Genomic DNA, 24,106 nt, shown 5'->3' with positions numbered 1-24,106 from the left:
ATAGCCACATGCAACACCCTCTGCAATTGTTTAAGCTTATCAGGGCCTTTGTAAAACACTACAGAGCATTTTCCTTGTCATGAAATACTAGTAATTCAAATCCAGGAACAGGGTCTGATATGGTTTGCCTCTGTGTCCCTACCCAAATCTCACCTTGAATTGTAATAATCCCCACACATTAAGGGCTGGACCAGGTGGAGATGATTGAATCATGGGGTGGTTTCCCCCATGTTGTTCTCATGATACTGAGTATCATGAGACCTCATGGTTTTTAGGTGTCTGGCATTTACCCTGCTTGCCTCACTCTCTCTCCTGATGCCCTGTGAAGAGGTGCCTTCTGCCATGATTGTAAGTTTCCAGAGGCCTCCCCAGCCATGAGAAACTGTGAGTCAATTAAACCTCCTTTCTTTATAAATTACCCAGTCTCGGGTATTTCTTCATGGCCACGTGAGAACAAACTAATATGTGGTCTACAAAATAAATTATCTCCTAAAAACTGTGAGGCAAATTCCACCTCAGAAAAAGCCTAACAGGTCAAAGAGGAAAAGATGTTAATTTGCCTAACTGGCTATTCACGTGGCAGCCGGTCTTGCCTTGCCAGTCCTGATGACCCTCCTGACAAAAGCTCTGAGGGCACAGGAGCACATATACAAGATTCTGGTCTGATGACATCCCTTCCTACATTTAATTTTCCCTGATCCATACACACAGTGACAGAAAAACGTCTGGAAAATGTTAAGCATTTTCGTTATGAATCAAACAGTCACTTTGTCTTAAGTTGACCGAAAGAAGTTTTACTTTCATCTATGCAAGGCAATCCCAGACTCCCCAAGAAACTGTTCAACACTGTGAACAGCCATCCCTCCCAGATGGTCCAAACCTTACCCTTAGCCACTGGGCTCTAACCAAACCAGACACAACGACTATTTTTACACTCCTGAACTAATGCTCTCCTCAGCTGACAGGACAACTGAACAATAGAATACCGGGGGGAAAAGGATAGAAATCAATGTTCAGCTGCTACGTCAGCAACCCCATGCCCAGGCCAGCAAACCCACCAGCTTCATGCGTCTTTCCCATTCTCTTAGCCTTCCCTCCTGAACCTTGGGATGAACAGCGATGCTGCTCCCGTGACACCAAGTCACCCCCCGACTTGCCCATTAGATCCCGTGGGCACTAGTTCTTGCCTTATCAATTTTTCCATCTTGTGGTTAAACCAAAATTTCAAACAGAAAACACTATTAAGTCCTTGGCATAAACTTAAAACTAAAAATACTTTTAAGTCTTCAATATTCTTTTTCCCTGCTGTTATTCCATAAGGAGAAGTTGACAAACATCCTCCTCAACAGGCATACGATCCTACTGAGGACTGTATTGCATCTGCAGATAACTCTAACGTAGGTAGTCTTGACTTGGAAGCTTTCAAAAACTTGTTTTCAAAACAGGAGTTATTTTCAAAGGTTTGCTTAAATATAATGTCCTTTTCTTTTTAGACATCACTGTAAAGGCAAAATAGAACTTAAGGAGACATTATTATTGTGTCTACTGTTGCGCTACTTTGAAAAATTAGATTAATTTACACCTAACAAGAACATATCCAAATGGCTTTCATTTAAAATGACCATTGGTATGGTTTTAATTCATTTTAAATGAATAAGTACAATGGGGCAGAAGGAGTTTGCTTGTGTTTGGGGAGGAGGAGGTGGTTATTAACTATTCTTTACAAGTCCTGACGACATTAATGAGAAGTATCTATCAGTTCTGTAAAATCACAAACCTTTCAGACATACGAGCACTCAACTGAAGCACCCAGGTCTAAATTATACATGTTTGCATCATGATGCATGATTTAGCTATAATCAACAGAGCTGCATTTCCATTTTGTTCAGACATGTGCTAAGATGTCAACTAGGGAGGAAAAAGAGAAGGGGAAGGAAGAAAGGTCCATTTTCAGAATTAATTAATCATCATTTCTGATGAAAGCCAGTTTTAACAGCAATGAACTGCTCTACAAACGACAAACCTCAAATATTAAAATCTCTCCTTATTTTTTAGTAAAGAAGCTGGTTTGCACCATTCCTTCCAAAGAAAGGAGCTGAATTTTACCCACTGGAAAGACTTTTGAATTGGGAGTGATGTGTGGCATGATTATTGTGAGGACTTCGGGCCCGGTTTTTCTTTCCTCTGTGCTAGTAGAATCTCACTAGATAGGAGAATCATATTTTTAGAAAATTACCTTTAAAAAAATTAAGTTTGCAACATAGAAAAACAGAAGGTGTGTGTGGTGAGGAAATAAGCTGAAACATAAAAGGCAGTAAAAATTTTAAACAAGTCCTTCAGGTACTTGACAAAAGTAAATCTAAAACTTTTTTTTTAATGAACCAAATTTTAAAATGTACCCAAAGAAGAAGAGGAATGAAACAGAAAGTTAACAACAATAAAGGAGCAACAAATGGGGAGTAGGGGGAAGTCAGTCAATAAGTAACCAACTATAATAGCCCAACGAAGAAACTACAGGATACTTTCCTTAGAAAATAAGCAACTGCAAAGCAAATACAGAAAAACCAATCAATTTTCATAGTTTCATAACTAGCCTAAGGCAACTAAATCATGAAATTCCCAAGCACAAAGAAAACCTACTGTTTTTCAATCCTACTGTATTCAGCGACCCACAAGGTCTCTCTCCTCCCCCATCCTCTCCCTACTCCACCACCTTCCTTGGCCCATCTGTCTTCCTTTCCTTCCTCCCCTTCTATCTCCACCCCCTGCCAGCACCAAACCAGGAAAGTGATTGGGTATGTAATGCCCCATCATTTAGGGTGTGGGAGAAGCAAGCCGCATTGTTAGATAATTAAGGATTCTGTGGCTTACCCAGTGACACCCTCTACCCAGCTGTCCCTGCAATTCTGAAAACCCCTATAGTCCCCTGTCAGGCTGGACCAGCTTGAATCACATGTAAACCTCCCATTGCCTCCCCACATGTTCATCAACTTTGTCAGCAAGAAAGAAGTAAAACTCAGGCTGTGAAAAGCACCTGAGAAAACAAACAAACCAACACCACAGGAAAAATCACTGTTTCGACATGAACTGAGCGTCTCCGTAATCACACTATTAAGACTGCACACAAGATGAATGAATGAATGACAGACATTACCAGACTGACAGTATGCGAAACTGATGTGCCCCTCTATATATTTTAGTTATGCCGTAAGTCAGTGATAGTCTGAAACGGAATAAATGCTAAGACAGGCTTGGTGGATCAAACCTTTAAAATTTTAATATTCCATTATTATTCACACATCACTAATAGTAGATCTGACTTCTTCTTAAGTGTACTAAACAGGACGTTTTACGAAGTTACTAAAGTAACAACTATCATATGCTGTTAAGCAGCTGTCATTTCATAGTCTAATAAAGGTAGATATTGTGGAACATAATTCATGAATACATTTCAGTGTTTGAATAAAAAGAAGAACCACAGAATCACCTGTACTTTGATTATAAAGTTGCAGGGGACCCCCAAGAGAGAAAATACTCAAATCCTGAAAAATGCCTTTTTGAATTCCATGGTCGGACTCCAACTCCATCTGTATGGTGCTTTGTGTCAAAATCTATGTAGAAATGCACCATCTGTTTTGAGATGCAGCACTTTTTGCCAAATACATGTACAATTTGTAAAGAATACTCCTGAAGTTACTTTTACCTCCTCATGGAAAATGACGAAACAAAAACAGCCAGTTCTTGAAGAAAGCAAATTTCTGAGCCCTCTAATGCTCGGGTGAACACCTGACAGACATAGGCGTCAGTGGCAAGCTGGTGCAGCGAGAGCAGGCTGGGGAGAGGCAAGGCACGCGGCCTGGCTGACCCACATCACGGAGCATCTCAGCACACAAAGCAGCCTCCGCCACGGATACACAGGCAGCAAAGGCAGCAGCCACAAGGCTGCCCAAGGGAAACATGCACCTCAGTGCCTCCCATAACTTCACAGGTACAGAAGAGATGTCAGGCAAGGAACCGCAGCTCAGAGCAGGAGAGCTCATCCCAACCTCAAACTGAACTATCTAACATCAACTAATAGTTCTACGAGAATGATCCAAGCACTACTTTTAAAGGTTTCTGAATTCTCTGCAACAATCAATCTGTTTTCATCTCCCTAACGAACATCAGCAATTTAAATAAACTCAGAACAGTTTAATTTAAAATCTTAAATCCATCAGCCTCAAATGTGATCACACATTCAATCTTGCTTTTTAAAGAACTGATGGTCAAATCAGAGCTCCACGCACAAATGGGAGTGGTCTTTTTCATAACTCTGTTGCTCAATACCCTAGAAGGGGAAACCATGTACTCCTCTCCACTGCTCCTTTCTATATGCATTAGCCTGATTTTCAGCAGAAGAATCAAACTTAAGACATTCAAATCAGCAATATTCTGGAGGTGATAAGGAACCAGGGTCAAAGTAGGCTCAAGGGAACCTGGAAAAATGTCTGCTGTTCAGGCAATGGGACAGGATCCTATGAACCACTAAGCTCTAGGTAGCACAGGGTTTCATTCTTTTCCTCCTCTTTAATCCAGAGGCAGAGCAATGGCATGTTATGTGGTCCAAAAAGCTCATTTTTTTCTGTTACTCATTTCAATGACTGAGGAAGACATTTCTCAAATTTCAAGCAAAAAATTCATCTTACTATGCACACTTAACAGCCTTTCTAAGTAGAAAAAAAGGTTACAATGGGCTTGTGTTAATGATGAGACATAAAACTTTCTGAAAGAGGTTACAAATCCCATCTTTAACCCCTAGCTGTAAACTTGACATTGTTACCTCTTCTGCAGTACAGATTTCTACTGGGTGGGTGAAAATTCATTTTGTTTAGGTAACACCCAAGCAAACCTGTCCAGTCAATGTAAGACTAGACACTAGCCAGGCATAACAGCGTCACCTCTAACTAGAAGACAAGGAAGTGTGAAGTAGTTTTTCAAAAAGCTGAGAAACGGACTAATTCTATATTGGTGGGTTTTTTCCACATGACTCCTAGAAGCAGCTGCCAAAGACAAACTGCCAAGGTCTACCTGGAAAGCAATGATCTCAGAGTGCACAACTACAAGAAGAAGAAGAGAAGGGAGAGAAAGAGGAGGGATGGTGGAAGGGAAGGAGAAAGAGGAAAAGAAAGATACATTCAACTTTAGAGGGAGACCCTTGGCAGGAGTCCCATATAAATTCTGTGCTTTATGCATCAATTAAAACACTTGGCACTCAATAAGTTACACTAATAAATTACATCAGAGGATGTAACAATTTCTAAGGTCAGTGGGCTGAAGTAGCCAATTATTATTTTTATTCTTATTTAAACAAAAGGCATCCCTCTAACTAAACAGCTCTGGAGAATGATATATCACATACGACATCTCCGGCTTTGCTTTCTGGTCCAAATTCTCCTCAATTGAAACCCTGATTTAATCTCATTTACAACAGTCCAATGCATTACAAGAAAGTGCTAGTTTAAAAGGTTAAAAATATAATCTGACAGTTAGCAGTGATACTTCTAAATTACAGGCACTGGAGATGCACCAAGTAAACATATTTATTTTGTTGCCATGTTATCTAAATCCAGAACCTCCGGGTATGACCAGAGCTACTGTGGACCTCAACACTCAACCACACCCCCTTGAAAATACTCAAAAACTCACAGATGCAGAGTCTAAGTGAACTGGTGGAAAGCTGGATGACAGAATGCCTTCCTTACAATCTGTCCTTTTAGAGAGCGAAACATCCTTTAACATTTGGTTTTTATGTTTTAACTTTATCTATAAGAATAAAATGTATAAATGGGATTTTCAGAGAATTCTCTTGGGTCCCAGTTTTCTATGTCTTTTAAATTTACAGTGTTATCCAATGATCACTAATGTTCAGAAAGATCAATGAGTTAAGCCTCATCCATCAAAGAAAGATGCAAGCAGACTACATATGTTGTGTCAGAAAAAGCAGAATCACAAACTGTAATTAAAAAAAAAAAATCCTCTACAAAGATTTCTGCTTAATCATCAGTTAACCTAAAACTTCCACAATCCATAAGCATGCCACTTCTGAAGCATTCCAGTTAACAGAGGTCTTTACTACATAAAGCCAAAGTTGTTAACCACTCTGTTAAGTTTTCTTAGCAAGCAAAATATACAGCATATTATACTGTTAGTCTTGGTCTTTTTTTTCTCCCAGTTACTTTTGTTCAGAAGAAACAACAGCTCCAGATTTTGAAATATAGTCTATCAGAAAAATAAAGGCTGTTTTCCATTTAATAATAGTCACCATGTGTAGCTGATACTTTTATAACAGAAAGCCAAAAGATGTCAGCTCTTGGAGAAATCTCACTTTAGAGAGAGCTTCAATAATAAACTGATTCATCAACCACCAACATGCCCTCAAAATCTCTGAGCTACCATCCTTGAAGATTATTTCTCAGAGAAAATACCTGCAATTTCTGGATTATTTTTTATTGAGAGCATGCACCCGTTACATACCAGAAAGAAAATCTACAAGGCAAAAAATAATCGGCCAGATACTCACCACAAGACAGTCTCTTATTATAATCCAATCAAAACTAAATGAACAAATTCATTAAGCCACTTCACAGAGCCACAATTCACAAATCATTTGGACTGCGGCTTACTCCCAAGCTTTGTGCGCACACACTGAGCAGCAGACCTCTCCCTTCTACTTGCTGGCCCCACACGCGGCAGCACACATGCTCACGGAACCAGTCTGTGTATCTTTCACACTTACACTACAGCTCTGGGGTTGCAGAGACACCACCGCTAAGACCAAGAACTTTAATTCGAAATAATTTATGCCACCACACTGCTCTCCGCTGGACACGTAATTTTAAAAAATATTTCCCTTTTTATTTGTTAGAAATCCTATCAGTAAGTTGAATTTTAGAAATTTCATTATTCATTATGGTCCCTACAAAAACTAGATTAGGAATGGAGAAAGGAGATGAATATTCATTTGAGAATTCTATGAACTGAAGGCAGTGTGGGAAACTGGATTTGGGGATGGTGTAATAAAAGAAAAACAGAGAAGAAAGATGCTTATATTTTCCTGCTGTACTCAACTCTCTCCAGCAAAAAGAAATAGTTTAATGACAAGATTATTGGTTCTTCAAAATGATTTTTTTTAAAAGAAAAACAAAAAGGAAGAAAAAAATAAACTGAAGTTGGCTTTCGCGGTATCACTCCAGCTGTCTTGCTTCAAATACAACAAGCTGCACTGGACACAGGAGCAGGGTGGAGGAAAAAAGTCAACGAATAGCAAGTATTTTCGTAGGGACATGAAAATATAATGCCTCAAAATTGGCTGAACAGCAGATGTCACATACAGATCATAAGCACGAAGTTCTCTAAGAATCAAGGGAAAGGACTTGAAAGGTAGAAAATGCAGAGTAAAAACACACATACAAGCATACAAATGCAAAAGCCAGATGTGATAACTATCAGGAAAAAATAATAGAATATTTATCTGTGACTTCAGAATGAAAAGATAAGAAACCAGAGCAACTAATTTCGAGCAAAAATAAAGCTGTACCATTGTCAAAATATGTTTCAGTTTGTTGATTTTTCTGGGAAGACTTTAATACTACATAGTAAGGAAGATTATTTAAAAGCAAAAACCTGAAATTACTGTCAGCTTAAGGCCACATCTCTGTACTTAGGACTGTAACCCCTTCTCCTTAAGTTTAGAAGGAAAATTTAAAATTTATCACCATCTCACTTTAGGACAAGACTGTCAATTGTCAATGAGTACTTACTATATGTGCTGAAGAATTTTACAGTCTATCTTACCTTGGAAGACACAAACAGGAGAATACTTTTAGGAAGCTAATTAAAGAACTATAACTAAAATAAGCACCCATTTTAGAGTAAATAACACATTCTTTAAAACTACAGGAGGGTACAGAAAAAAGGAGGAAGAAGACACCCTTATGAGAATGTTGATATTTCCGATCCATTCTGACCCTCTACCTAGTACTATGTACTACACCAGGTACTGGGACAGGTGACAGCTGAATGAGCCCAGGCCCTGCCCTGACGTGGCCCTTGAAGGAGGGGACATTTACAAGGCACAGAGGGCTCACTAGAAATCCTTGCTCCTGACTGGATGGAAAAGGGGGAGGAGTCAAGAAGGTCATCATGCTGGAAGTGACACCTGCGCTAAATCCTAACAGTTGAGCAGGTTGTGTAGCGGGCAGAGGAAGTTGCATGTGCCAAAGCACAGAAAATGAAGAAAAAGAAGAAAGTTACATAAATATGTAACAAGGGTGGGGGAAAGGCCTCAAGGGCAGAAAATGGGATCCTGAGCTCACCTGGGAAGGACGTGTGTAAAATGTAATGTCCTTTCCTCTAAGTACCTAATAGACTTATTTTCATAAGCCATGCCCTTGGCATACATGCTGGGTCTTTCCGAGATATTCTAAAGATTTCAGAGGACAGAAGCCTGTTTCTCCTCCTCCCATATAACCCGTTAAAACATACAGAGACTTTCGAAATCCCATGGCAATTCCTGATGCTGCCCCTCAACCTGCCCAAAAAAGCAGACTTGTGTTCACCTATTAACATAAACCTCACTCTGATCAAGAAGAAATATATTTGGCTTATTTTAAATGATTTTTAGCATTAATCAAATTCTCTAAAAATGAAAGTCAGCTAACACTTTAAAAAGAATCACACATGCTACGTATAAAGTGAGGTGTATGAAAATATGTATATGGACATATAACTAGAAGTGAATGCACAAAATAATAACTAGAAGTGAATGTGCAAAAAAATGAAAATAGTATTAGCATCACGGATTAAAGAAAAATGAAGATTTTTCCAAAATTTGGAAAAATTTTTCTTCTTCCAAAAGTTTCATTAATACACTTTATGTATCCATTTAATATATGGCCTTTTAAATTAGTACCATATTACCTCAATATAAATGGCCTGCCTTAAGAAAAAAATCCTATTTACAAATTTTTTACTGAAGAAAGCTAAATGATTTGCGTTAATGATTGCTGTTCACATCTAAAAGTTGTAAGAATCAATGACACATAACTTAAAACTGGCTTAAACTAGGGGAAACTGGGGTGAAACAATTTCACATGCAAAACTGAAAAGGGTGTGATTTATGGTAACCAACATGGTGAGTGTTCAAGTAGATAAAAAGACCCAATTAGATCAGAGAAACATTCACTTAAACTGAGCTGAAAGGGCGACAGAAAGCCCTTCTCCTGAGGGAGCTGAGCTCTATTGTCTGGATTTGATAATGGAGGTAACAGGAAAAGCAGAGGCAGGCACTCTCTGACCCTTTCCATGGGCCTGGAGGAGATGAACAGAATACGAACATAAGCAGGCCGCCAAGCTATCAAGCGGCAGGCGTGGGTGGCTCCAGCAGGGCTGTCCGCCTACGCAGCTGTCCACGCCACGACAGGAGTCTCACGGAGCAGTCTCCAGCATTTCCACTGTCATCATCAAAACTTCGGACCTTAATGTAAAACATTATGTCATATCCTCCTGATCTCTATCAAAAGTTATTATGGACGATGATACCGCCTTAGAGCAGGGATTCCAGTCTTGCAAAGTCCTGATAAAAGCATAAGCTTCATCAGGACTTCGCAAGACTGGAGTCCCTGTCTTTAGAATCTGACATCTGGATTCAAATTCCTGAACTTCAAAATCCTTTACTAACTGTGCAGAGTTATACAAGTCATTCAGTGTCTGGGCACCAGCGGCATTTCCTCATTTGTTCAATGGGGATGGCATCACCTCCTCCAGGCCTGCTGTAAAGGGGCACATGATATGTGGAAGGAGCCTGGGCCCCTTTATAAGCCTCTCACACTGGGCAAGAGACGCCAAGTTCAATTTACTAATTTATCATTAGTAAACTGCACAGGAGCAAGGAAAATTCAGTGAGGGGTAATGCCTCTGCTCAGACCTCCTCACTACCTGCAAAGATAGAAGCAACTCTCTCCTGAACTCGGACAATTAAAGAGTTTGCTTACTTACTTACTTACTTATTTGTTTATTTATTTATTAATTTGAGACAGGGTCTCACTCTGTCGCCCAGGATGGAGTGCAGTGGAGTGACAGTTTTATTTTTTAACAACGCCAAGTCTGTATGCTTTATTAACCTGGACAAGATTTCCAAGTAATAAGCCCCAAATATAAGCTTTGACTAAGGGAGGTAAGGAGTGGAAAGAAGAGGAAACAAATTACTAAGGTGCTGAAGATTTGCGCCTTTTCCATCTGGGGAAGAAGTGAGCTGTGTTGCCTTTTAATATTCAAAACAGTAGTGTACAGGCAGACTACCATGATAAGACAATAATTCAACTGAAGGGCATTCTGGTGCATGTAAACTACTCAGGTTTCACCCTTGTGTCGCTTATTACATTAACAGAACCTGATGATTGAATTACTGCCCTGCAGAGCTTCCAGGTCTCTGGTTTTTCCAATATAGCATCTAATACTGCTTATCAAGATGATGTATTTGTCCTTTGGTATTTTACCAATTGATATCTTAAGATGCCTGCTTGCTCAGAACGTTTTTCAGAAACTCTGGGTCACATGTGCCTCAGCACCTATGTAACCAAAAAGGCTTAACTGCTCTCACAGGAAGGTTGAAACTATACCGTGTAAAGCCATGCCGGCTCTCAGAAGGATCGAAGTCAACTGAGTTTCATCAAAGCCTTAGAGCTGGTATCTGGTCTAAGTTAACACTCATAATAAGTAAATAAAAGGCACTTTTCCTGGACTGCTGTTGGACTATGCTTTTTGGATTAGCTAAACCAAGTGCCAGTGCTGGAACAAGTTATAGCAACTACTGTTAGTGAGGAGATAGGAGCTATATGGTTTTTTCCCTCAGTCAATCCTAACAGGAAGATCAAAAGACAAGAAAGGAAAAATCAGCATAACAGTGACGTTAGTCCCAGGCAAAGACAGACCTTTATTAGAGAGGAAAAGTACTTGAAGCCCCTTTTCAAACTATAAACAAAATACAAATGCTAGTCTAAATGACCAACAACAGCAACAAAAGCAAAAAGATTTCAAGGGTACATGCCACAGCTAATAAGGTTAGAGAGCTTTTCTGGAAGGAGAAAGCAAATGGATCGTCTTAAAAACTAGAGAAATGAACTTTGAATTATTGTGGATGATAAAGGCAGGTTTTCCTGCCTTTACCCAATATCCAATTCATATTGAAGCATCAATTCCATATGAAATATAGTTATATATATTATAATATATTCAGGAAAATAGAGCAGATATGAGGATTCATTTTTATTTCCTCATAAACATACATTTAATTTTCTGAAAACATACTAGGAGCACAATACTTAGGTGGGTGAAGCAGGTATGTGGACAACTTCCCAAGAAAACTAAATGTAAGTTGGAAACGTTAAGATAAAAGCATTTAACCTTACTGGCAACTTCTTTGAATGAGTGAAGTTTAATGTCACTACGTTTAATGAGAATAACCAGTATGGCAAGCATTCGGTTTAAAAATAAAATAAAAACATACAAAACTGCTTTGGAACACACACAGTAAAGGCAGGACTGAACAACTTCTGGTCAGAAGGGCCTAGGTTCGAATCAGCACTCCGTCACATGTGGCCCTGCACAGGCTTCTCAAGCATCATGACTCAGTTTCATCTATAAAATGATGAGTGAGGGCACCTACCTCCCTTGGTAAACATTTAAAGAGGCCACACACGAGCAGCACTTTACAAAGGACCCGGCTAAGAATCAGCACTCAATAAAGGGCAGATATCATCAGGGCTCAGGAGCCAGCCCTCTGGTGACCTCCCCCAGGGAGCCGGAAGAACCAGGCCACTAAGCAGCAAGAGTCTAGCCAGAATTTCCTCATCTCCGCAGGAAAAGAAAAAAAAAACCTCAGATCTCGATACTTCCTCTTTAAGAATAATTTTTAACTGCAGGTTCTGGCCAGGAACCTCCAGGTCAATTCAAAAGGGAGTGGTGCACCCTGAGAAATGGCAAAGGTCGAGATGGGAACACAACCAGGTCAAGCAGGGCAGCCCCTGAGTGATTCCAAGACCCCCACCGGCAGCAAACACAAGGCCAGAAATATGCTCTGCTCTCTTCTCCAGAAATGGGATCAATTTCAGAGGGGCTGGTCTGGGGGCGAAATGCCAGTCCCACCTGCCCCACGCGACTGCTGCCACAACTCAGCAAAAGACAGCCGAGACCCTGACGCAGAGGGACAAGCCCATCCCTGCTTGAAACAACAGGGAGGAAGAGCAGCCCATTCTGCCTTCGGAGGGCGATCCCCTAGCTGGCGGGTACACTCCGTATGCTCAGATGCAGGGAAAGAGCATGGGGCTGTGGCGGACAACACACTCAGGACCCCATCCCTTGGGCCTCCAGGGAAAGCAAGGCTCCGGAAAACAGTTGTCTGAACAGGAAAGAGGTCTTGGATCACTAACTGCTCTGCCAGTGGGGTTTAACCCAAACACATTCACTGGTTCCAGCACAAGTTTCAAAAGCAAACCACTGAGTGTCCAAATGACTCGATGGATCGTGTTACTCCACCTCACTGTCGCCATCACATAGGAGGAGGCTACACCCAATGTGAGCAACTGTTCTTTGGCAGGGGAAGTGAGACAAACTAGGAGGGAAATGAACTGCAAAAGAGAAACAAGCCTATCTGGAGATTTCAAGCAAGACTGGGTCCTAAGGACTAGCTCACTAACCTAACTCAGAAGGAGTAACAGTCTGGAATAACGCCTGGAAATGTGAGCAGCGCTTTCCCCTCCCAGAGACCTCAGTCTTCATTGGGCCCAGGTCTTTCCTTTCAAGTCTCTCTCATCACACTGGCCCTTTCACCCCTTTGATTCCAGGGGCACTAGATATTTCTCAGCCTCTCAGCCCCTCAATCTCTCTATATTGCCTTAAGGCACTCTGCTCTGCCCTTGCTAGACCTTGGCTAACTCTCCCTTCCCATCTCTGCTGACATGGAATCCCTCCCTCCCCACAAAAACCTGCCCTCCCCCAAAAACAAATTTTGTCCCCTACTGCACATGAAACCCTGTACTTATTGACAGCACCTTGCCAGCTTTGCTTAAAGTGCTTCCTTCCTGGTGGACTGTATGCTCCATGAAGGCAGGGACCACTCCAACTTTACCTAGTATAACCCTAGCCCAAGTATTTCAATACCCCAACCTGACTTTCCAACTTCACCTCCCTCCCTCCAAGTACTTCAACCTCCAGCCAAACCCCCGCCAAGGTTCCAAAATCATCACTGCTCTATAAAAACCCAGGTCACCCCTCCAGGCTCTGCTAAAGGCCACCTGCCCCAGGAAATCCTTCCCAATCTCCCAGCAAGACACATGCCTCTCACCTTCACCCTGGTGGAAAGAATCGAGCATGAGAGCCATAAGGACCTACCTTCTAATCAGATTCCCACTAACTAGGGGAGTGAGCATGAACAAGTCACTAAGCTGCAGCTTCACTGCCCAAATAATAAAATTGAGCTCTTAGGAAGAATAGCGGAACCTGGCACATATTATGCCCAGAGCTCTCACCCACTGCCCCTCTAGACGCTAATTAATGATTTGTTGCTAAGTTGTCTGTCTTGCCCTTAGACTGCGTATCCCTGGCGATGGGGCGGTGGGAGCATTTCCTTGTGTAGGCTCCACCACCCCTAGTCCTCTGAAATGAAATCAGCCTCATCTAGCAGCAACAACAACAGCATCACCTAACACAAACTGAGTGGTCAGTGTTTGTACGTTCAAATAGTGCTTAATTCCTCATATGTACAGGAAATCCCATTTTTTTTCCTTCAACTTAAAGTTCAGGGGTACATAGGCAGGATCAATGAATCCCATTTTTAATTAAATATAACCATGCAGAACACACAAGCAATAAAATATATACATATACACATGTACCTCAAAGTTCTTAGTGTAATTTTAAGCTTTAAAAACTACAAAATTATAAAAGCTACAGACTGAACATCATTTGGAAGTTCAATCATTTGAACTTCTTTTACACTCAGTTGATCAATTTTGAATCCAAAAGTTTTGCTTTTACATTTTTCAGTCCCTCTCATCAGAATTGAAAAATGCTAAACTTCCCCAAACACAATTTAGGGAAATTTCAGAAGTTACATTCACTTTAGCCACCAGAAGAATGTTTTTATTTCCTTTCTATGGCAACGTGTTCAATCTGGAGGCAGTACCGGTGGCTGATGCGCCGTAGCTCTCCCCACCCTGAGTACTGTGCAGGTGGCTGGCAGCAGTGGCTGCTGTCACATTTTGTCTCTCTTTTGTAGAGAGTACGCTGGCCTACCCCCAAACTGCACCACACAAGAGCACTCTTCTGCCTTGGCTTGCTTCTCACCAATACAGAACCGTTCTCCACGGTGTGGAGAAGTAAAGTATTTTAGGAACCGTACTTACTACCTTCTCACTGCCGGCAGTCACAGACAGGTACAGCCAATATAAATGAGCTCTTCATCCTGTCCTTTAACCACCAAACTCAGTGTTAAAACATTCTTTTGGTCCCTCCGCCATCCTGTACCTGCAGGATGCTAGTACAGATTACCACACCTACTCGAATCTCTGTTAGTTCTGTTATTTCATGTCAGGTGACCTTTAAAAGCTTGAAAATCTGTGTCATGCATTAGCTCTCCTAGGTGAAAGCTGCTTATGTTCCAGTCTACCAGAAGCATGGTTCTCAGCAAGCCAGGTTATTCTCCAACTGCCATGCTCTCAACAAATTTCAGGAGATAATATTGATTACGGAGATTAACAAATGCAAAAAGACTTGCGGATGACTTACATATGATAAAGTTACTCCAAAAATGCTTTTGTTAGCTGTGATTTTCAAACCATACAGTACTTAGTGTTTGGAATAACTCATCCAAAAGGCTGAAATTGTGCTCACTAGAATGATCGATAAACTGAGGAGACAAACAACTCAACAAAAACTTAATGAATTTATTTCCTATCAATCTTGTCAGGTTGCATCCTGAATTCTATCCAGGGCATGTAATGAAATTACCCGAACCATAATGTAATCTTACATACTACATCAAGGATCTAGTCAGCATAATTTTCTGTGATCGGGTGTGAAAGCACACTCCTTTGTTTCTATGATCCTTCTGCAGGAAGGGCCTTCCCCAACGCAATCAATCAATCACCAATCAATCAGTCCAGAAAAGCCTAATCGCTCACCCATCACCAGCTCTGGTTATAATTAGTGTTCTATAATCATGGAGCAGGAAGCACAAGATGGGAAAGGGGGTGGGCACCGAGGTCCTCCAAAGCACTTGGTAATCATGATCAGCCGTTTTACATGAACAGCCTAGAAGCCAAACACAACAACTGCTCGCTTTGGTTAAATTCTGTTAAGCCAGTACTAATAAGAATGGAAGTACAAAGCTTGAATAATGATTTCTTATCCTAAAAACAGACTCTGCATGAGCAGAAAAGCGTAGATAAGCAGAGTGAAGTGTTTGAGAGTGAGAAGCATTATGTGGATGGCTGGAAAGAAAACCTCAATCGAGAATGACTCGCAGTAGCCTTAAACCTGCTGCTGAAAATGCCCCTGATGCATATGTATTAGGTCTGTCATCCAAGAGGCTTGAATGCCACAGTATTTCCAGCATCATTAACAGGCATTAATGACCACAGCCTTTCAACGCCACTGTGGCGCACTGCAATGCAGCTCTGAGCAGCTGGTGGAATCAGAACAGATGGCCTGCTTCCCTTCAAGGCAGGACTTTCTGCAGGTGACAACATGACTGCTAGGTGACTGACAAAAAGAAAAACAAACAAAAGTTGAAACTGGAATATCTGATGTCAGTCAAGCACATGTTTCGTTTCTCAGAAAAACTTTGACTTGGACCCTAAAGGTTGGTAGGATTGTTTACAAAACTGCAGTTGTATTACAGAAGCAGAGTGCTCCTTCCAAGTCAAGAAACATTCAATGAGCCCTGGCCACATCTCCATATACGGTGGCACACTAGGGTGTGTCACAGAAACCCATTTCTCCAAGAGGCTAAGCGAGTGCCTAACATGCACCAGAAAGGTAAGCCCAGCACTCCAAGGGAGGTGGAAGTCAGGGTTCCTACTCTCAAGGGGCAATACGCTCTGATGGAAATGCAATGTCCCCTCTAGGCACCTGCCACGCAGCACACAGGGCAGAGCTGTGTTTTTGTCCAGGGATGCTTAACTATCTGTCCTTACACTTGTTTACACTTCTATTTTCCCTTCAGTAAACTGCTTATATACTTTGCCTCCTTAACAAAAGAATACTTGGAATCTTCTGATTGTAAAAGTAGAACCCACTTAAGGTGGCTTAAACAGGAAAAAAGTAAATAAAAATTGAAAGAAGCGGGGACTCTCCAAGCAAACAGGATTATTTTCCCAGAAAAGCTTTCCAGATTATCCTGTCCAAAAGGGTCCTTTGCTACCTTATTCCTAGCATTTTACCCTGCCGACTCACCCACCCCTGCCCACCCAGTCGCTCTCTTCCTCCTTATCCTGCTTTAGTTTCGTCCCAGCAGTTTCTGAAATTCCATTTTTTATCTATTCATTTGATGGCTCACCTCTCCCAACAAAAGGTAAACTCCAAGCAGGCAGGAAGGGAAGCCGTCTGTCTTGTTTGCTGGTGTGGCCCAGGGCTGGGAGTAGTGCTGGTCCTCAGTCAATATTTTGAGTCACTGAAGGAATGGTCAATCACACAAAAATAGGTCTCAAGAGATACTGGGACCAGGAACTAGAAGCAAGATGGCTGCCCTCTAGCTCACATTCCATTCTCTCTTTGCCTTCTTGGGCTTCAGCCTCAGTTTCTCCTTCTAACTCCACTGTGCCTTCTTTGCAGAGAGCTTTCTTCACTCCCATCTCACACTGGAAAACCCTACAACAGTCTTTTGTAACCTTAGGCTAAAGTCCAAAACTCTTCCAATATCTTATAAGCTCTTCGTGATCGTCCCCCCATTATCACCCCTCACATTATTTCATTCAATCATTCTTTTCTAGCCAAAGAAAGTGTTTCTCTGTTCCTCAAAGTAGTTGCATGCGCTCATCTCTAAGTTGTAGAATACTCCGACTCTTCTTCGGAAAGCACTTATTCCCTCTGACCTCCCTCCTGGTCATCGCCTCCTCATCCTGGAGCAAGGCTAAGGGACCCTGCTAACTCATCCACCAACCCAATCCCAGCCTTCTGTTCTTCAAGCTAGGCGCTGTCAGCGCTGCTGCAGCAGTAGGGAGCACAAGTGTCTTGTTCACCTGTGCATCCCTTAGTGCAATGTACAGCATCTGACGAGTGGCAGATGCTCAAATATTTGAGGAATAAATAAATGAACCGTGTATCAGTAACGGTTATTCACAAAGGGGCTGGGATAAGAACAAGAGAGCAGTTCACCAGGACAAGGAATGTGTCTGCCTTGTCCTAGCTGTATTCCTCATGCCTGGAAGAGTAGACAGCCAATAAATATTTGCTGAATGAATACATTCCTGGCTCGCCTGATAGAACTCCACCCCTTTCTCTCCCACTTGAGAAAACATATCAGAATGCAAGAGGGTGAAAAATGGCACTATTAACAGAACATCTCTGAATCATTTGAAAGATCCACACTTTATTACTTGTCATAAATTACTGGCCACACACCCTCAAGACTGATCATCACCTGTGAGGTAGTTTGGTAGTTTAGACAGTGGTTGAGAACAGCTGATTTAGAAAAAGCTAAAAGGAAAAAAAAAAAAAAAAAAAAAAAAAAGGAAGCACTTTCGACTCTTATTATTTTCCAGAACATGAAGGTGACAGGTGACAATAAGCTCAGTAAGAACTAAAAACTGAATTATTCTAACCTTTACTTTTCTTTTTATAAAACAGATTTCTGCACACCCCAGGAGAAACTTTTAATTCAACCAAAGACATTATCAAACTCCTTTTCACAGTTAATTCCCTCCCATACCAACGAGGTCTACCAAGTTGCTGCTGTCTCCATTCAAAAGCCGACTTACAACCCTACATATGTACTTTCAGGAAGGCCACACCGCAAGCCCGGCACAGCAGATACGAAACCAGTACTCCAATGTGACAATACTGGTCTCCCTCAAATAGAGCAACGGCTATTTTGTTTTGTTTTAGTCTTTCGTACGTAAGTATTTTATCTTTTTGACAAAATGTTTGGTAAAATTACTAAACCTGAATCAAGCCTGTTTTACTTTTATATATATACAGCATCCCCAAATATTCATCACAGGAAGAAATACAACCAGAAATGAAAAGCCCTAATGAAGGTTTCAGTCGTGGTGTGTTAAAAAGAGAAACGAATCTGAGAAAGCCAGACTAGAAACCACACAGCAACACAGACAGCCACATATTCCAAGCAAGGCTAAAGTTAGTACAGGAAAATATAGCAACCCAAAGCCGGTAACACCATCACCCTTAACAGCCTACAGAATTACACACTCCATCCACATAAACAGATCACCCCACATGCTGAGTGACAGGAAAGATTTTGTTTTATAAATTTTTTTTTTAAAGTTCAAAGGCCTTTTAGTCTACAAAAGATACCAGTGTCTGATGTCTTTGGGCCCAAATTAGAGTGGAGGATGAGAAAAGGAAAAGTGTTAGGGTGTATTTGAAGGTTTCTTATGGCCACCAAAGGGTGGAGTAGTCAAGGCAAAGTGCCAAGGTTACAGCAACAACAAAAAGCATATAGAAATTGGGATCTGCTAAAGAAAAAAAAACAAAACCATCAACTCTACAAGCTACTGTAGTCCTCTTTGTCTTACCTAACAGGACACTGCATCATCCAAAGGAAATGAGGCAGGGACCTACCTACTTCCTCTTGCAGAGCCTCATCAATTTCTACTAAGATACTTCATTTTTCAGTCATATTTATAAATTTTCATTTGTAGAGGCTCTTACTCTCTTTTTGTGCCAAGAATCCCTTTAGCAGTCTGAGGAAGCCTACTGAGCCCTTCTCGGACCAATGTTTTTAAACATATAAAACACAAAGGATTACAACTGGAATCAGTTATACTTAATTAACAAAACAGTCTTAAATTGCAATACGTATGTGCGCTTCTGTTTGAATGCATTAAATAACAAAAGCTAGAAGCAAGTCTTTCTGTTGCCTACACTGATAATTGAGTGAAAATGTTAAATTGCAGTTTGAATATCATGAAGATAAAGACACATTTTTCCCCCAACCAAGTTCAAGAACTTTCCAAATTCCATCTGTAGACCCCAGGTTAAGAACCCTTGGTTGAGAGAACCAATAAAAATACATCTCGTGAAGCATTCAAAGAAAAAAAAAAAAGTCTTGCAAAATGCATTATCCATTCAATGTGAAGTGAGAGGAACTAAGAGAGTAAGCAATATTTTTCCAAAAACCACGATGGGCCATTAGTCAACAAGAGAGCCACATGTTTCAAATTGAATCCAGAAAGGATGCTTTGAGGAACTGACAGCACTGCTGGAATGTCTCAAGGTGGAGAAAGGATGAAGTGGGAGTACAGCCACCCAGCTCAGCCCAGATCAACTATGAACCTGAACAAGTCTCTTTCCTTCCGGAAGCCTCAGTTTCTTCATGAACAAAACACAAGTGCTAAACGTGTACCATGACTCTAGGCCTCCTTCCAGTCCTAAATTTCTTTTTTATTTTTTAATTATACTTTTAAGTTCTGGGGTACACGTGCAGAACGTGCAGGTTTGATACATACGTATACAAGTGCCACGGTTGTTTGCTGCACCCATCAACCCGTCATCTACATTAGGTATTTCTCCTAATGCTATCCAGTCCTAAATTGTTTTCATGAGGTCATCCCCTCTTTACGCTAGTTATTTCAGTCTATTTAGCTAAATTTCAAAACATCATTGTCTTTCTTAAACTTGGAACATAAAGTTTTACCCAATTTAAATGCTCTCATGGGTAACCTAACACCAGTGAGTCTAATAGATGTATATCATTACAACTTTTTGAAACGTTCTGTTTTTACAAACATCTCCATAAAAAAACCACCACAGCATTGGTCTTTGCTGCTATTAAAATAACTGTCAGGGAACTTAGATTATGTAACTACTTATCTTCCACATCTGAGCCACTGAACAGAATAACTGAGCACAGACCAGGAAGGGTCCCTGAAGGCCACCTAATCCAAACACATTTTGCAATTGATAAAGAAACAGAGAGGAGGGGGAACTAAGCCAAAGTCACAGAGCCAGTCAGCAAGAGAGCAGGGCTTATGCAGGTCGCCCACCTGTGAATGCATATTCTTCCCACTATACCAAACTGCCCCTCAAATCCTGAGCCACTTCCCTAACCTTAAAACATCTGCAAGTTTAAAAATAGTAAAAAGACCTGCTGGGTAGAGCAGTCATTTTTTTGTACCTTTGGTTAAGTAATGGGCACAACAAAGAATCGTGGCTATGATTTATCAACTGGCTGGAATCACAAAGAGGAAATTCCACTAACCTGCCCAGAAAGTGATGAGCTCACTAAAATCCTAGCTATGTGGAAATCTCTTAATAATACCGCGTAACACACGAAAAGATACAGAAGTATTTATATAAGGATATAGACATCTATCAGCTCTTCATTCTGCTCTCCAGGATTTCCTAGTAATATTTTACTATGACATTCAAGAGAGAGCAAAAAGGTCACACAACCATTAAAAAGAAAAAGCCCTGTATTTGACAAGCAAAAGCTTATATCAATACCAAATATTAGGCATTTTTAGATCTCAGGAATCATCTCACTATTCAGAAAATCTACTTGAAATTTTCTGTTTTCCAATATTAATGTCCCAGAGAACATAAAGATAACATCATAAAGGTGGTATTAATTCTCTGTGAATGTTATTGTTGTTTTAAGATGAAGTATGCGGTCTCAAGTCCTAAGGGTGGAATATGAGTAAGGTTCTCTTTAAAAATCTATCTACCTAGTCACTCTTTCACCTGCACTCTTCAATGTGTTCAACATTGCTAAAGAGTCAGAAACCTACTCTCAAAAAAAGAAAAACATCACAATTCAAGTATTCAAAAACCAGACTAGCATCCTCTACTCACATTTCACTTCCTCAGAGAGAACTTCTCTGACCTTCCAGTCGAAGAAAGTAATACTCACCTAAGCAGTCACTCTCCAAGTTTATCAACTCCTCTTTAGAACGTGGCTACACCTGCAATTGTCACTTATTACTCATCTATTTGCATGTTTCTGTTTATGCCTGCCATTCCACACTAAAATGAAAGTTCCCTGTTCTTACTGCATCAGCAATGCCTCAAGAGCACAAACACAGACTAGATACACAAATGACAGTTGAGTGTCTTGCCCACTAAGTGCCAACTATGCCATACTTCGGTCTCCTGGAAAAGCATTAGCAAAGGGCTGAGCATATGCAACTCCAACGTGATTTCCACAGACTCCTGTGGAGTAAGACTATGATACTATGACAATCCAGTGTTTAAATCCTTTCTGTGGCTTCGGAATGCCCTGCACTTCCAGCTATGAACACAAAACCTCTCCAGGCCCTCTCACTGCTTTTCTGAAACATCTCAACCATGATTTCCTCTAAAGGAAATAATGAAATAAAGTCCTGGCTGACGTTAATCTTCCGCGTCAAGTTCACAGTGTTAAACATACTGTGAAGGCAGCCACAGAAACAAAACCAAACTCCACAAAATTAGGTTGGGCTGAAGTTACATAAGACAGACTAAACTGTGCCTTTTCTACTGTCATTCTTTCTGCCTTCCAGGGAACCCTGATACTTATCTTTGAAGTGCAATGAAGATGCAGGTGAGAAAAACACTTATCTGCAAACAGCTTCAAAATAGGTAATGGGATTTCCAATACCACCCCACTTAATGCACTAGCAACAAAGTCGGGAAAACTGGGAAGCTTTGAACTGCGCGGGGTCTGGAATTTTCTCTTAAAAACTCCTCTCTTTAAAATTATTAAGTCAGCACTGACATCAAGGCACTTACTTATCAAAACACGTTTTGCAAAGTTCCCTGAGTCCTCCCACAGCCATGAGTCCTCATCTGTGTGCTAAGCCTACCTATCAGCGACCAGGATGTTCTGAATACAGGTCTTTTAACGCAGAAGGACAAAAGCGCGGGTTTCCAGGAGCGACACATCCAAAGGGAAAAAAATAATCCTTTCTTCAACACTAATCCCAAGTTGCTCGTTCCCCCCCACCCAGTTTCCTGCACTTCCCCCCTCCTCTTCCCCTTTCACTGCCCACTTTATCCAGCTTTAATCCCGCGAAGCCTCTGTCCTGGCTTATTAAGGGTAAACAATAGAAATGTCACAAGGAAACTCAGGAAGTAGATGAAGTCTCTAATTGCTGCCGTTTAACGATTGTACATAATTACTATCTTCAAAATGCGGCTTTCACCAGCGGAGAGGGAGCCGAGGCGGGCGAGGGTGGCGAGCTCCCTGCCGCCGGGAGGGCATCGGCGAGGCCGGGGGGATGCGGCCCGCGCCTGGGTGCCAGGCCCCGAGCAGCCGCATCCTGGCCCCTCCCCTCCGCGCACTCCCGGCGGGGAGAAACGGAGGGCCGGCCGGCCGTCCCGGGTCACACACAGTTCACCGCCCGCGGGCTGCGGCGGCCAGCGGAAGAATTTGCAGAGCGCAGCCGGGAATCCCACAGCCCGCGGCGGCCCAAGCTCACGGAGCCGCGCTCGGAGTTCAGGGGCGCGGGAGCCACGGTCAGCGCGGGAGGTGGGAAGACCGGGCCCCGGGCCGGCCGGCTTCTCGGCCTCGGGAAGCGACCCCGCGAAGTGCCTGCGACGGCTGCGCCTCACCCCGGGTCCTTGCCCGCTCTCCCCAGCCCGGACGCGGCGCGCGGGAAGTGGAGCCCCTGCCTGCCCCCCCACGGTACGGCCGCGGACCGGGTGCTCGGCGCTGCCCCCGCGGGGTGGCCCGAGTCCCGGCCACCACTTCCTCTGCCGCGTCCTCCCCGCGGACAGCGCAGCCCGGCACCCGCCGCAGCGCTCCGAGCGCGCGCCGAAGGGGGGCATCCCGCCCCCGCGCCGCCGTCCCGGCCCTGCGAGCCGCTCCCGCCGCCCCGAGCGCCCTGGCGGTCACCGGATAGCGCCGAGCCACCCGCCAGCCCCACTCAAGGATGCGGGCTCTCCCCGCCCGCCCCCCTGCCCGGGACCGGGGACCCCAGGACTCACCCCAGAACCACCAGCTCCCCATATTTCACTGGCTCCTTATTGGGGGCGCAGTGCTCCTCCTGGCCAGGGGAAAACATGGAGCCCCGCTCTGCCGCGGACGCCGCTGCCGCCGCCTCCGTCGCGATCCCCGCCGAGTCCGCGCCGCCGCTACAATCCCATCCCGAGAACGGGGTGAGCGCGCCGGGGAAGGGCACGGCGGCAAAGGGGGCGCGGGGCGGCCAGTCCCGCGGCTGCTCCGTTTTGGCTGCTTGGCTGCCCCGCCTGACTCCCCGGAGCTCCGCGCGCCGCGGCCGCCCGGAGTCAGAGCCGGCAACAAATGGGACCAGGCAGGAGGGGGACCTGCCCGCGCCGAGCGCCGCCGCCGAAGCCCCGCGGGAGGGAGGAAAGGAAGGAGGAGGGAGCCGGCGCACGAGGGGCGGGGGCCGCGCGGGGGAGGCGGGGGCCGGCGCGCGGGCAGGTGGGAGCCGCCCCGCCCCACGTGGAGCCAGCCGCCCGCCCCGGGCTCGCGGATCCCCTCTCCCCTCCTCTCCCCTGGCGCGTGGGGCCGCCCGCGCCCACTCCCCGCCCCCCTCGGCCCTGCGGAGGCTCGGCCCCCGTGTTATGTAAACATAGAGTAAAAGGGAAAGGAAGTTCTTAAAGGAGCAGCTCTATTTTTTTTCCTCACTTCCTTCCCCAAACTTAGAGCGCGGGGTCCTCAGCCCTCGCCGCCGGTTTCTTGAGCCGCGAAGGCCCGGGGGGCTGGGGGGCAGATCTTGGAAGCGAGCGGCCGCGGGTCCCAAGCCCGCGTTTTCCCGGCTGGAGTTCGACGGGCTTAACTTCCTCTCCGGGTAGAAGAGCGCTCCCTCGGTGGCACTGGGTCCCGGCTCACGTCTGGAAGTGTCGCACACACCCACCTGGGTGCCTCCCCTTCCAGAACCAAATCCTT

At 43.4% G+C, this 24,106-nt stretch overlaps 1 protein-coding gene across 2 annotated transcripts in view; it reads right to left on the bottom strand.

The window, feature by feature from the left end:
* Positions 1-23,568, bottom strand: part of PELI2 (pellino E3 ubiquitin protein ligase family member 2) — a 180,790-nt gene extending 157,222 nt beyond the window's left edge. The window contains exon 1 of one of the 2 annotated variants that reach the window (XM_032251153.1): positions 23,182-23,568. In XM_032251153.1, coding sequence (XP_032107044.1) covers positions 23,182-23,258 — 77 coding nt within the window. In that variant the 5' untranslated portion in view covers positions 23,259-23,568. Of the gene's footprint in view, positions 1-1,777; positions 22,540-23,181 lie in introns of those variants that run through there. The other variant, XM_032251155.1, reaches the window with a different exon arrangement.
* Positions 23,569-24,106: the final 538 nt, after the last annotated feature.

This window comes from Sapajus apella, unplaced genomic scaffold (genome assembly GCF_009761245.1).
Source record: "Sapajus apella isolate SASKATOON/1434 unplaced genomic scaffold, GSC_monkey_1.0 scaffold74, whole genome shotgun sequence".
NCBI classification, from domain to species: Eukaryota; Metazoa; Chordata; class Mammalia; order Primates; family Cebidae; genus Sapajus; species Sapajus apella.
Note: the sequence above shows the minus strand (reverse complement) of the source record. Positions and strands in the feature narration are given on the sequence as shown.